Source organism: Nothoprocta perdicaria, unplaced genomic scaffold (genome assembly GCF_003342845.1).
Source record: "Nothoprocta perdicaria isolate Ctin4 unplaced genomic scaffold, notPer1 scaffold_87, whole genome shotgun sequence".
Taxonomy (NCBI): Eukaryota; Metazoa; Chordata; class Aves; order Tinamiformes; family Tinamidae; genus Nothoprocta; species Nothoprocta perdicaria.
Window position 1 is genome coordinate 944,111 of NW_020456165.1, and position 12,009 is coordinate 956,119.

Below are 12,009 nucleotides of genomic sequence, written 5' to 3' on the forward strand. Positions count from 1 at the left end.
AAGTGAAGCTAGTGCTGAAATGCAGCATATTTTAGACCTTTGCCCGAGATTAACTATTTGCTTCAAAACATCATCTAATATATTTTTTGATTTTTACCATCCAAGATAAAAGAGTTGGTCAGTCTCAACTAAAGACAGATATAAGCCTAATTGCTGAAACCAGTTAAGATGCACTTATGCATCTTCATGCATAACTCTACTCATTTTGGGGACAAATCTGGAGACTTCTGTCTAGAGAGGAGTATAATTTCTTTACAATCTCTGTATAATTTCTGCAATTATCCAGTAATTGATTGAGGCTATATGAGGTTTCACACACTTAAGTACAAAATGTATCTATTTTCAGTAAGAACAGTGCAATTCTTTCAGAGAAAGACCCATCTGTGCCTGGATATTCCTATGCCCATGTTTTAAAGTCCGAATTTAAAGGAAAGCAGAGCCTTTCCTTTCAGAAAAAAAATGAGGAGGTGCTGTTAAGAACTCAGCTAGGCTGGAGCTAATCACACAAGACTTACTGGCTTTGTTTACTTCCTACATATAAAACGTCATTGCATAAATCCAAAGGGAAGTAATTAGTATCCATGTGCTGAAACACAGCAGCGCCTTTCCTTTCACTCCTAAACTCTCAAAGGAGCAACCAAAAGCTAGAAGTGAAGTTCGCAAGATAAAAGTAAGGTTCACCAAATCAAACCCGTGTCTTTGAGTGTCTCCTCTTCCCCTTGGCCACCTCTAAATGCTCTCAGCTCCTTTATTTTGCCTGGTGTGAACCACAGAATGGCTGAGCAGGCAACGCTTCAGAGAGAGGGTCCTTGTGTTGACCAAGGGCTCAGACAGAGGGTCGCCCTTCTGCCTGGTATTTCCAGCTATTTCTGCTTGAGGCAGCTGCATGCTGATTTTAGCAGGTCATAAATGAAGTAATGACCGCTCCAGACCACATCCTGAAGAGCCCATCAACATGAACTGCTCATAGATCCCAACAGGGGATCTGGGGTTGCAATGTGGGGCCAAGCACCTACTGCTGGAGTGCCCAGTGCACCTCACAGCACATCCCAGATCCCATTTCTGTGCCTTCATTCAGCAGAAAAGACGTAGCTCTGAAGGGACAACATCACTTGAGGTCACCTATTAGTTGTTCGTTACTCAGCTGATACCAGAAAGAACCCTGGCAATTAAATTCAGCAACACGGCTATCATCAAATGCGCACAAAGCCTACAGCAGCTCAAATAGAAAGGTGACATATGGGTAAGGCTGAAAGAGCTAATTTTAACATGATTTGGTTGAGCAAGAAACATATCCCAACTCAAAATCTGGATTTATTCTTAACTCGCATTTGTTATGCTTTGAGTTATTTTCTAAAGGCTGATTCTCATTTTTAGTAATTATTAAGACACGGTTATTTGCAACACAGGTGTCGTTTATACTAAATTTGGTATTTTTCCTTTGGTAAAAGGAAGAATGTATGATTAAGCATCTTATTTTAGACCTCATTCTCTTAGAAAAAGGTAAATAACACTTTTGATTTCTGAGTGGATGCCTGTTTATTCATGATTTGTGTTAAGCTAGTTTGGATTGCAATCTGAATTATATATGAAAGGCAAAACCACAATATGTTATAATACATTAAATATAAATATATGAAATGTTATGAATAAATAATATCAAAACATTTATTGAAAAAAAGAACTTAAAACTATTTGAATAACAAATTCCTTTGGTTCATATGTCCTTCAATATATCTAGTGTTAGTGGATATTTACTCTCATCTTTTAGGTTTTGCCATCAGATCATTTGTTTTCTATCTCCAGGTTTAAGCTCCCGTTTGACTTGTCAGAATCTAATGATCACTGTATTGAATTTAGTTGACATGCAGCAAAAATAAGATTATCCACATATGAGTTATCACTCCAGCAAATTCTGTTCAAATCATTATAGGCGATTTGACCTTTCATTGACTGAACTTTTGTGACTGGCAGCACATACACAGACAGCTTTTCTTTTTTTTTTTTTTTTAAGTGTAATTTACATAAATGTCATAAATTATATCTGCTCTCTAATATATGTTGTCATATCAATAATCAGGTCATGAGTCATAAACACATTCTTTTAGAAAATGCTCTTGACAGTGGTCCCAGTTGCCTGTCTGCAGTTATTGAAGCCCTCAGAATTTTGTTTCATCTTTCTTACCAAGGCAGAAAAATAAACCATCAAACTTAGATTTTTCTTTCATTGTTCATCTGCTCATACGTTAGCCTGGAAATGGGTCAGTTAGTGCTTTTACTCTGTTTAACATTAATTTTCTTTTGTATTAAAGAAGAAAAGAATTTTCTATTTTTCTTTATAAGATTTTTTTTTTCTTGCTCAAGGCTCTGCATCTCTTCATATCAATCAGCCAAGATTAATACGTGAGACAGAAAGTAGGACAAAGATCCCCAAAGAGGGACAAAAAATGGCAGGGTCATTTTCTTTACAGCTTCAATGAAATATTTTTATTTTTGCATCAGCATTTATGACATAAATAGTTTGCAATTATAAAAATAGTAAGGGAGAGAGACAGGCACTTGCAGAATGCATTTTGCTACCCTCTTATAGCAAAGAAGGAGAAACAGGACTGATTTGTCCAAGATCACACAGTTAAAAGGGTAATTCCAAGCCCATATTTTTGGACGCAGAATTGGGATATCGGAACACAAGGCTCCTATGAGACAGAAGCAGAATTACCTCACAAATTGTAAAAAGAATACCCAAGAAATAGCAGGTTTCAGGAATTTAGCTTAAATAATCTCCATGTGCCTGGACACACAGTCTCCTCACCGCAGACATAAGCACTTCCTAGGATGTCAGAAAGGAAACAAAGCTCGTTGCCTGGAGGACTTCTCCGGTGCACACACATGTAGTGCTATGGACATCCAGCCCTTTCTGATACCCAACTGAGCCAACAGACCCCAGTGGTTCAGAAAGCCCCTCTCAGGTTGGACACTGCGGCTCAAATACTCTGTATTAAGGTCTCACCAGGGAGCGGGTTTTTTCCCCAACTCGATAGCACAAATCTTAGAGGGGATGCGTAGTTTTAAGTGTGCATCCAGTTACACAGTTACACATTAGCTTAGAAACCTGAAATAATTTTATGGTTCTGCAGGTAACACTGATACTCCCTTTCACATGGTAATTCCCTCACTGAAACCCAGCCCTATTCCATTGCCATTCTCAGATATAAAAATGATTTTCAGGATGGCTTGAAAGACATCCGTTCTAACAAAAAGGAGAAATAAATTAAGCCTGACGAGGAGAAATTAACAGGAGTGCACTCTGGGGAGGTTCAGCAGGCACCTATGAACTGCCCTGTCAATAGCCCGAGTCTGACACACATGGTCCACACATGGTCACACATGGTGAGCATGGTCCTGCCCTTGGGGCATGAGGAGCTCTTAACAGGGCACTCCAGACCCACACATCAACACTTGTGCACCTCAAGCTTGTTGCATGCTCTCCCTTCCCAAGTTCTTCCACCGCTAAATAGGATGCTGGATCCACGCTCACTGGATTATCATTCAGCTCAGCTGACTAACGCTGGCAAACGCGTGGCCGTGGCTGAGAGCTGCTGCGTGATGGCAGAGCGCCGCAGCTACCGCCTTGCTGTGGCTGCGCTTTCTAATTCCCCTTTTATTGACTGATATTTCATGCCTCCTCCCTTGGACTCGAAGCAAACAGAAGTAACCACGAGCGCCTTCCAAACTTCCCTCCCACTCACCTCTCCTCCATCTGCTGGAGGCAGAGATTTTGCTTGCTGCAAAAGCCCTGTCTGGCTAAAAACGCGAGCACTCTTTGCAGAGCGATCCTACTCTCCCCTCCACGCACACCCACTGCCCAAGTGTTTCGTTTCAAAGTGTGACACCGCTTCTTCGCTATCACCCCCCGAAAGAGGAGGATTCTGGAGCAGATTCTATTAGGTGCTCACTGAAAAGCTGCTTTGAGATCCCCCGGGGTGTCCACTGCTGATCATCTCCACCTCATTTCTTGGGAATGAAAAGAACAGACATTATATTCCAGCATTAAAGAATATTTTGCTTTCTTTTTCTTCCCTGCTACAAACAGTCATATGCCTTGCTGTTTCCAAATCTGGGGCTTTTGGCACAAGTCTTGTGACCGGCTGATATTTCTCTTAACTACTCGGGCCCTGGAAGCAAGTGTTCCTTTGAGGCTTGCTGCTTTTGTAAAAAAAAAGCAGACTCCAGTGCAGTGGGTAAGGGAGAAAATTAGAAAAGTTTGGCTGAATGCACGTGAAACAGCTCAGGAAATAAAAAGGCATATAGAAAGCATCAATATTATTTAAACACACAATGTAACACTCTTCTTAAGACAATGTGCTCAATTTTAAGCCAGTACTATTGGCAATATGAAGGGTAAAGGAAAGCTTGTGATGATGGGGGCAAGATTACACCAAAGATACACCGAAAGTAGAGCTCTCCAACGCCAACATTTTGGAAGTGAGGCCCTTGAGGAGCCTCTGGTGTCTGTGGCTGATGACTACCCCACCTCTACCCCCATAAAAGTGCTCCTGTGCATGGAAGAGATTAGGACTGAATATACATTCAATTACTACACTGAATGCATTGCTTGCTGTGAGTGGGGAAAGTATGCCTGCAATGCCAGACAACCCCAGATCCTCATGAAATGAGTTTGAACCTGCTTTTCCACATTTTTTTTTTTCAGTAATCTTTGCAGGATGAGTTCAAAATGGAGAAGGCTGGAAGATGAGCCTCAGTCAAGAGGCAGCATCTTCTGTTCTGCCTCACTTCATTTTGTCAGTTGCAACATGGAGGTGGAAGCCCATGCCACAGCTTTGAGTTGTGCCATTTCTTCCAGAAGGACACAACTGCTTCAAATCACGCATTAGCAATCCTTACAAAAGGCTTCTTACAACCTGGCTACACTAAGAGGTGCTAACAGTTCATATCAAAAGCCCATTACAACCAGACGGAAGTGGTTGCCTGTTGGGGAGTGGTGGCCAGCCCCACATGATGATCCCTGCACAAGCTTGAGTTAAATCAAAACATGACTTACTAAGCATTCATCATTATGGTCTTGATGCCTCCTGAGCTTTAAAGAGACCCTCCAGCAAGAAATAGGCACAGGAAGTATTTCCAAACTAGAAAACACAGAATAGGCAAGGCCGAGAGGAAGAAAAAGGTCTTTTGGCCTTAGGACAGGTAGTGGAAATGGACAAAATTCTTCTTTCTCTTCACAGTACTGTATTAATCACCTAGCTTATATTAAAAATATTACATAATATTATTTGTATGTAATAACATTTAATATAATAATGTTATAGCTAGGCTCTACTAAAATATTCCAAATAACAAGCTTCAAATTATTCTCTTCCCCACCACAACAAACCTGCTGCAGAACACACAGCTGATAAACAAATAGCAGGCTCACAGATATAGTTGGTTGTAGTACAAGATTTTCCTTTTTAAGCTCAGTGACTCCTAAAGCCAAAATAGAGAAATAGTGAGAATCTGTGCATGTAGCCTGTTAGGAAATTCCTTCCTAATGCCTTGTGCTTAATCTTGTCCGAAGAGCAGACACACTCAAAATGACAGGGTCAAGGAATAGTGAGATTGCCCTGGCATGCTGTTTATAGAGACTGGCCTAGTTGCTGGAAGCTTAAAGGATTTTTGATGTTGTTGTTAATTAAGTACTCACTTCAGCTTCATCCTTCTGTTTTTACGCAGGGCACCAGCCAGGAGTACCTTGCTAAGTGCTCAAGGTGCCCCGTAAGGAAGCTAGGCCGTGTTTTATCCAGAAACTGTGGAAAATGCATCATGTCTGCTGACCCTGCCCACCATTACCAGAAATGTAAACTCCTTGGGAAAAAAAGGTTATACAGTGCACATAGAGAGCCCCAAATAATACTGACCTTGGCTGGGACATTACTAGTAATATTGTGGTAATTTGATGTTCAGCAATTATCTGTGTTGACAAGGCAAGTCAGCAGCAGATATTACAATGTTTGGCTCAGCTGACATAAGGTTTCATCTACTTATATAAAAAATGACCAAAAAAAGACAAAAAAAGACACACACACAAAAATATAGAAAAGAAAGAAAAGACAGTGTTTGGAGACAGCTGCAAAACTTTAATACCACCTTGGCAAGAACTGCCATAGGAAGAAAGAGGGAGGTGATTAACCTCTCCTCTATGTCAATATGCAGAGAAGAACCTGGAGCAGTGGAAATGGCCTAACAGTTGTATTAGACGGAGTCATTTCCTGTTGATTTTTTAACTACTTTTCCTCACTATTTCTAGGGAAGCAGCCAGCTTTTAAACAGCTCAGTGTGGTGCCTTGAATGTTCCATCCCTGATTGTTTGAAGGTAAAAAAAAAAAAAGCACATCCCTTGATTACACAAAACATTTCAAGCCCAGTGCAAGCAAACATTGTAATGAGTAGTCCCCAAGGAGATGATACAGCATCTGTAAAGACCTGCTCACCTTTCATAAATTATGGGGATTAACTTTAGAAAACTTTAACTTTAATTATGGCAATTATGGGGATTAACTTTAGAAAAAAAATACCTAACTAGTCTCTGTCCTCACAGTTATTTATTTTCCTGCAGGATGGCTTAGAGTTAACCTAAATCTGTCACTTTGCTAAAATCTCAGCACTGATTTACACAAAACAATTTAGAAACAAGTTTTGCTTGGTCAATAAAAACTGTCAAGACAATCTTGAGCTCCTTTTAGTTTAAGTTGATCAGAAGCCCAATGTCCAGGACATTGGTATTATTTAAATCATTAACAATTCTTTTAAACCATGAAAGTTTAAAGGCATGCAGACTAAGCCTAACGTGAACCATGGGCAGGTTTACCGGTTTGGAAAACACTGCTTTCACAGATAAAGCAGCACAGCATGATCATAAATTCAGAATTCAAAGACACTAACCCATCCTTCTACAGGCAAGGCAGGATCAACATGACTCCCCAAAAAACAATCACCACCCTAAGCACCACCTATGCACATACATATAACATGCTCAGAGCCTCGGTTAACACCAGTATCACAAGTCCAGAGACAAGGAGCTGAAGCAAACAGGCTAATTTTTGCAGATACAGAATATTTGTCTGGAGTGGCTATTCATCTGAAAATGTGGCTGCCTTGATGGGTGTTAGACTTTATATATCCTGCATCAGGTGTCTGACACCACTTCACTTGAATGTATTTGCATCCAGAAATCTTGGGCCAGAATAGTCATACAAATTACAAAGTAAAATACAAACCTTGCTCTTGCATGACCCAACCAACTCTTCCGAATCAATTCTGGAAAAGGTTCCTAGTAAGTGCAGAGAGAGCACAATGTCCGCATTACCAGCAATTCACCTGACTTCAGCTATGCTGGCTGAAAACACCTAGTTCTTAGTTGGGTTTTGAACTGGGATAAACACATCTGCCATAATCCCTATTATTTATACACTTCACAACTGTTAAGCCTTACATTTTTTCTAAGGTGTTAATTAATTCCAATAGAATTAAATCTGGGCAAGTACCTTTTCTCAAAGAGCAACATTACTTCCAACAGGAGTTCTTCACATACACAGGCACACTATCTATTACAAAAGATGTACTTTGAGTCACTTCCCTGCAGACAACCCATCATCAGTGATACCTGCTGAAGTCAAACTTAAAACTTTTTTGTTTTTTTTCCAGAAATAAGCACCTGTATTTTTATTTTATGGGTGCTGGGAAAGGCATTCAAAACTTAAGAGATCTACTACACCAAGATGAACAAGTGTGCAGGTGCTGTATAGTATTTTACTAACACATTTCTGAATTACACACTAACTGAAATACTGAATGATAGAGGTGCTACAACACAGCAAGACATAGAAAGTTTTACTTTCAATGACGTGAAAACTGATGGTTTTCATGCAAACTGAGTTCCCAAGCACAGAGGCAGAGGCTGAGCAGCAATGTAGTTGCCTTCCACATGAGAAAGCGCTCTGCATAACTGGTTTTGAGCAAGTAACACCACAGGGATTGCTGGCAATAAAACTTTTTACTGTATGTACACTGAGATCAGACATGTATTTTTATGAAATGTCCTCTTCCACATCCTCCATGAGCAAAAAAGCAAAAGGCTTCCCTTTGCAAATGAAAGCAAATGCTTAAAACATGCCAAGTGTTTAAATGTTCAGCTGAATCAGAGTTGCTAAGAGCTAGTTGTTGTTAGGAATATGTGCGGAATAAATCTTTGGACAATATTATATAAAGATGGTTTTTAAGAAGAATACAAGAAAAAAGAATTTGAAGATCTCTTTCTCTTAAAACCCCTCTCTGCATTAATATATTGTTATATTATATATTAATATATATTATATATTATACATCTATATATTTATATATTTATTTATTATATATTTATATATGTCATATATTATATAAAATATGTATTATATATAATATACAGTATACATAATGTATATTATACATATTATATAATATATATTATGTATATATTATGTATACTATATATTATATATAATACATATTATATACATATAAATATATGTATATTTATATATGTTATTATATATATTATATTATAGTATATAATACATAAAATATATATTATTTATATATTATATTATTATGGGATTATATTATATAATGTATATTAATGTTAATCATGTTAATTAATATATTGATATATTAATATTAATATATTATAGCATATTAATATATTAATGTATTACTATATGGGGGTTCAAGCAATTGAGGGATTTTTCTTCTCCTTGAGGAGCTAGGAATTTGGAGAAATATTTGTCATAATTTTAGACACTCCCCCAACTCTTTCTCCCAAACTACAGTAAATGATTCTTTCTTCTGTTTCATTTAGATGTCATTTTTGTATCATCAAAGAGAGAGAGATTTTAAGTCACTGTTTTCCATACTTTTGAAGTCTTTTCTGAATTCTTTTCAACTTACCATGGTTTAAACTGGTAGAAATGTGGGGGGATGAGCTTCACAGCCTGCATCCGCCACTCAGTTCTAAGGCTTTTGGTCCTACTCACATCTTGCACGGACCTGTAATAGCTCTTAAGTCTTTTCAAGTCAAAGGTATTAACCTGTGCCAGAAGAGTGTAGCTTCCTACCAAGCGTGATGAGGATTTTTAAATAATCAGAAAAACAACAACAACAACAAAACAGCATTAGATACAGGTGAAATCCATTTTTGTTAATTACACATTCACATCTGATAAATGCACATAAGTCATCATTATCTTAACAGATCATCATGGAAGAGAAAGTCCCATACTTATTTATGTATATCATCATCACAGGGGGAAAGAATTCCAACTCTGCATGAGCACTGCCAACATCTTAGCTAATATTCTTCTAAACCTGTAAGCTCTGAAATGTGAATTTTCTTGATTCTGTAAGACAGTGAAATGACCTCTATCTGGGAGACCTAATTCAAAATCATAGCCAGCACTGATTTTTCTTTTTTTTTTTTCCCCTAATGAAATAGCCAGGATTGTAGTTCCCTGCTTTAAAGAAAAACACCTTGGAAGGAACTCTTAATGTAACGCAACTTGAGTGTTTACTTTTTCTTTATTTTGTCTTTGCTTGGTATTGAACAATTATGTTTTCACAATTTCCCTTTTTCTCCACAAAGAAAGAGGAAAAACATGTTCACTAAAATATAAAAATGTGAATAGTAAGGATATTAAAATTGTAATTATCATTAAGAGGTTCATATGATATTTAATGCAATAAATTTTAAAAAGTTAGAAGTTTAGCATTTTTTGAAACACCAAGCCAACAGAAATCTCAATCAAAACATAGCAAAGAGCCAAAGAATTTGCATTAATGATTTAACTTTCTTATTTCTTAATCCCTATACTGTGCAATTACCTGGCGTTCTATGTATGCTTCATCCATGTATGTTTTCAAACTACTTCTACGTGCTTGCTTAATAGGAGTTGAAAAAGAAACAAGCAGTTAGTAAAGAGTTGTGTTCTGGCAGATGAGCAATTACAGTGTGATAGTTAAATATGTAGTTAATCACTACTGCTGCCCACGTGGCTCCCTTCTACAGCAGCACTTCATTTTTACCCATGTGAAGTGTCCCACTTCCAAAACAGCAGAGTAACAAGTTATTAAGTTTTCTGCAAAAGTGTCATTATTAAAACATGCTGTTTTATTTGGAGAAAGACACTCTCTTTTCAAAGCAAAATACTTCAACAACTAAACACCCTAACTAAGCATGTTTCATACGTGAAACAACGGCACTGAAATGTTGCCTGAAGGAGATGAGTATATATTTGAGTTACTGAAGTGCTAGAATGAAACAGTGCTGAGAAGAACTGATACTGTACTTAGGACCTATCCTGCAACCTCACACGTGTAGTCCGTCACCTAGGGCATTCATAAAGCATTCAAAAAATACCAAAAGACCCAACGATTTCAAGAATCTTACAGGTTTAATAAAAAGATTATCATACATTAGCAAAGGTATCAATTAAAAGATATAAAAGGCTTGAAATGTATAACATTTTTTAAGGAAACATAATCTCTATTTCAGTATGTACAGGTAAAAGTTGATAAAAAAACTTGATCAAATAGATAATTTTCATACCTATATAATTGGAAGTATGTACATTGTTGAAAAACAGGAATGTGTTCAGAAATGTCCATTCTTGTCTACAAAATTAAAATGAGAGGTATTCAAAGTACCCTACCTGCAGATTCAAAAACTTGCAGACATAAGACTCAGAAGACAGTGGGTTTACAATGGTTGTCTGAAACTATCAATTAAAACTTCATAAAACTAATCTTCTTATTCTTCTGTGTTTCAGCTCAGAAGAATTAGGATGTAAATTAACTGGAGAAAAACAGAACACTAGGCAAAATATAACCCCTGAGATAAGGCAGAAACATGATTACTTTTTCCTAATTGATTAACCAGAAAGCTCCGCTTTGTTTTTTATTACTTTCAAGCTATCATATCTGTTTGAAAGGAAACTTATCCTGTCATAGCTTTTAAAAATTATGTCACGACAGGTAATTATTCTGACTGAATACGAGTAATAAAAAATAACTACAGAAGTTGCTATTTTTCTTCAGACTCTTTCCATTTCTGACTGATTCTTTTATTTTTCTTCTTAATGCTTTTAATATTCTTTTGAGAAATTATATTGTTAGGAGAAGAGAATAGCTACCAATAGCTACCACATTTTATTTCTAATTACTATTTCCTATATCTTCCTTTTTTTCTTGCAAATTTTTTATACACAAGCTCTTCAAAGGCCATGCTTTCATCTTCGACTTCATTTTCCAGGTCTCTATCATTGGCAGCGCCTATAATAAAAACAAGAAAATTGATGTAAAGTGTAAAAGCTTGACCCTCTTTCTAATGGAATGAAAAAACTATGCTGACAAAACTATTTTATATGTCAGACAGTCTTTGTATGTGTGGAATCATGTTTAAGAAGCACTAAGTTTCATACAACTTACACTTGTGGTTGAGAGCTCTGCTAGCATGCAGAGACTGCTGGGCCACTTGCTGCACTAGAATTTTATTCATACACTTAAAATCTGTTACTATTGTTATAGCATTTGACTTTTTCAGGTAAGAATGAGCTCTTCTGTTCAGATGCAATTTCAGCAAAAATATATTTGCTTTTCAACTTCAAAAAAGTGTTAGACAAACTTTAATGTTGCCTGTAAGATTCCTAGAGCACTCCCGTGTAGGCTTATTAAATACGTCTTTCTTGGAACAGGGAAATACAAACCTTCCTCATGATCAAATTCTCTAAAACAGAGCTGCTTTAATGCTTTAGATGTGGTGTGATTTGTAATCCTCATTGCTTCCCTTTCCATAATCATTGCATTTCTGCCACTTAAACAGCACTTGAACCATAGCTCTGAGTGTGTGTTTGTGCGTGCAGCTGCAGGAATGTGTTCCTCAGCTCCATATGCCAGCTAGGATTCACTCAGTGCCAGAGGAGG

At 37.3% G+C, this 12,009-nt stretch overlaps 1 protein-coding gene across 1 annotated transcript in view; it reads right to left on the reverse strand.

Annotated features, from left to right (window-relative positions):
• Nucleotides 1–11,135: 11,135 nt before the first annotated feature.
• Nucleotides 11,136–12,009, reverse strand: part of TRANK1 (tetratricopeptide repeat and ankyrin repeat containing 1) — a 36,379-nt gene continuing 35,505 nt past the window's right edge. Inside the window, exon 23 of the mRNA XM_026052311.1 lies at nt 11,136–11,358. Within this exon, the coding sequence (XP_025908096.1) occupies nt 11,249–11,358 (110 nt within the window). The 3' untranslated portion in view covers nt 11,136–11,248. The remainder of the gene's footprint in view (nt 11,359–12,009) is intronic.